Below are 1,337 nucleotides of genomic sequence, written 5' to 3'. Positions count from 1 at the left end.
ATTATGGGAAAAAAAAAAAAAAAAAAAAAAAAAAAAAAGAGTTTACATGGAATAGATGCATAAAATTATTTGGGTAAAAATCATATGATTTTTCAACTTATGCATCCACAAAAAAAAATAAAATAATATAATGTAAAAAAAGAAAAACTAAAACAAAACAAATATTATATATTATTATAATTTTTATATATAATATATTTCTTTTCAAAATTTACATATTTATACATATAATCCTGTTATATCATATTTGTTTTATATTTCATTAGCATATTTTCTGTCATTAATTTTTTGATTTCATTAAGAACCATATTGTTTTTTTTCTTGTATTCTTTTTGTTCATTTTGTAATGTTGATAGTTCATTAACATAACTTAGTTGATGTAATTTTCTTTTTTTATTTATATTGTCTATATCATCTTTTAATGTTTTAATATTATTTTGTAAATTGATATCTAAATGATTAAGTACTTTCATATGTTCACTCCACATAACTTCTTTATATTTATTCATTAATTCCATATTTATTAAAGCATTATGTGAATTTTCTAAAATAATTTCATATTTTTTTAAAGTCTTTTCCCATTCTTCTATATTTTTATTATTTAATACATCATTTTCAATATTATAATGATCAAAATTGAGTTTTTGCATTTTTCGATTTTCTTCACATCGTTTTAATTCATTTTGTATAATAGAATTATCATTACTTAAATATGTTATTTTAGGAAGAGGGAAAGTCTCTAAATAATTTTTTATCTCGTTATTTTTATGCATTAAATTCATTTCTTCTTCTACTAGCCTTTTTGCATTTTGCTCCAACTCATTGTCATATGAATCAATATAAGGTAGTGCATTAACTAAATGATGTAATTCGTTTAATTCATACAGTTTCTTTTTTGTTTTTTTTTTCTCGTCTTCTTTAAGTAATTCATTTTCCTTTAACTCTACTAAAGTGCCATCATAATCATCAGCACCCTTATCGCTTATCTGCTCTTGCATATCCATTGTTTCGAATTTTTAAATAAAATAAAATAAAATAAAATAAAAACATAAAACAAAACAAAATAAAAATTTATGGAAAAAATAATATGTACATGGGTCAGGCAAAATATAAGAAAAAAAAAAAAAAAAAAAAAAAATACATATATATATTAATTCATTTGGCTAGCCAATTTTTCTTCTTATATATACATATATATATATATATTAAAGTAGCAAATTTTTTTTTTTTTTTTTTAACCAGGTATATATTATTTTCCTATTTACCACTTAACTTATGTATGTAGCCATTTATGTTTCTAAACTAGCCAACAAAAATTAAATACATAAAAAAAAAAA

General features: G+C 19.6%; 1 protein-coding gene across 1 annotated transcript; it reads right to left on the bottom strand.

The window, feature by feature from the left end:
* Positions 1–236: 236 nt before the first annotated feature.
* PRSY57_0613100 (conserved protein, unknown function) lies at positions 237–1,004 on the bottom strand (the record flags this gene model as incomplete). Its single annotated transcript, XM_012906507.1, has 1 exon — positions 237–1,004. The coding sequence occupies one exon, from the start codon at positions 1,002–1,004 to the stop codon at positions 237–239; it is 768 nt and encodes a 255-aa protein (XP_012761961.1).
* Between the last annotated feature and the right edge of the window lie 333 nt (positions 1,005–1,337).

The sequence above is a fragment of the Plasmodium reichenowi genome, chromosome 6 (genome assembly GCF_001601855.1).
Source record: "Plasmodium reichenowi strain SY57 chromosome 6, whole genome shotgun sequence".
Classification (NCBI taxonomy): domain Eukaryota; phylum Apicomplexa; class Aconoidasida; order Haemosporida; family Plasmodiidae; genus Plasmodium; species Plasmodium reichenowi.
The sequence above is the reverse complement of the archived record's forward strand: the minus strand, read 5'-3'. Positions and strand labels throughout refer to the sequence as shown.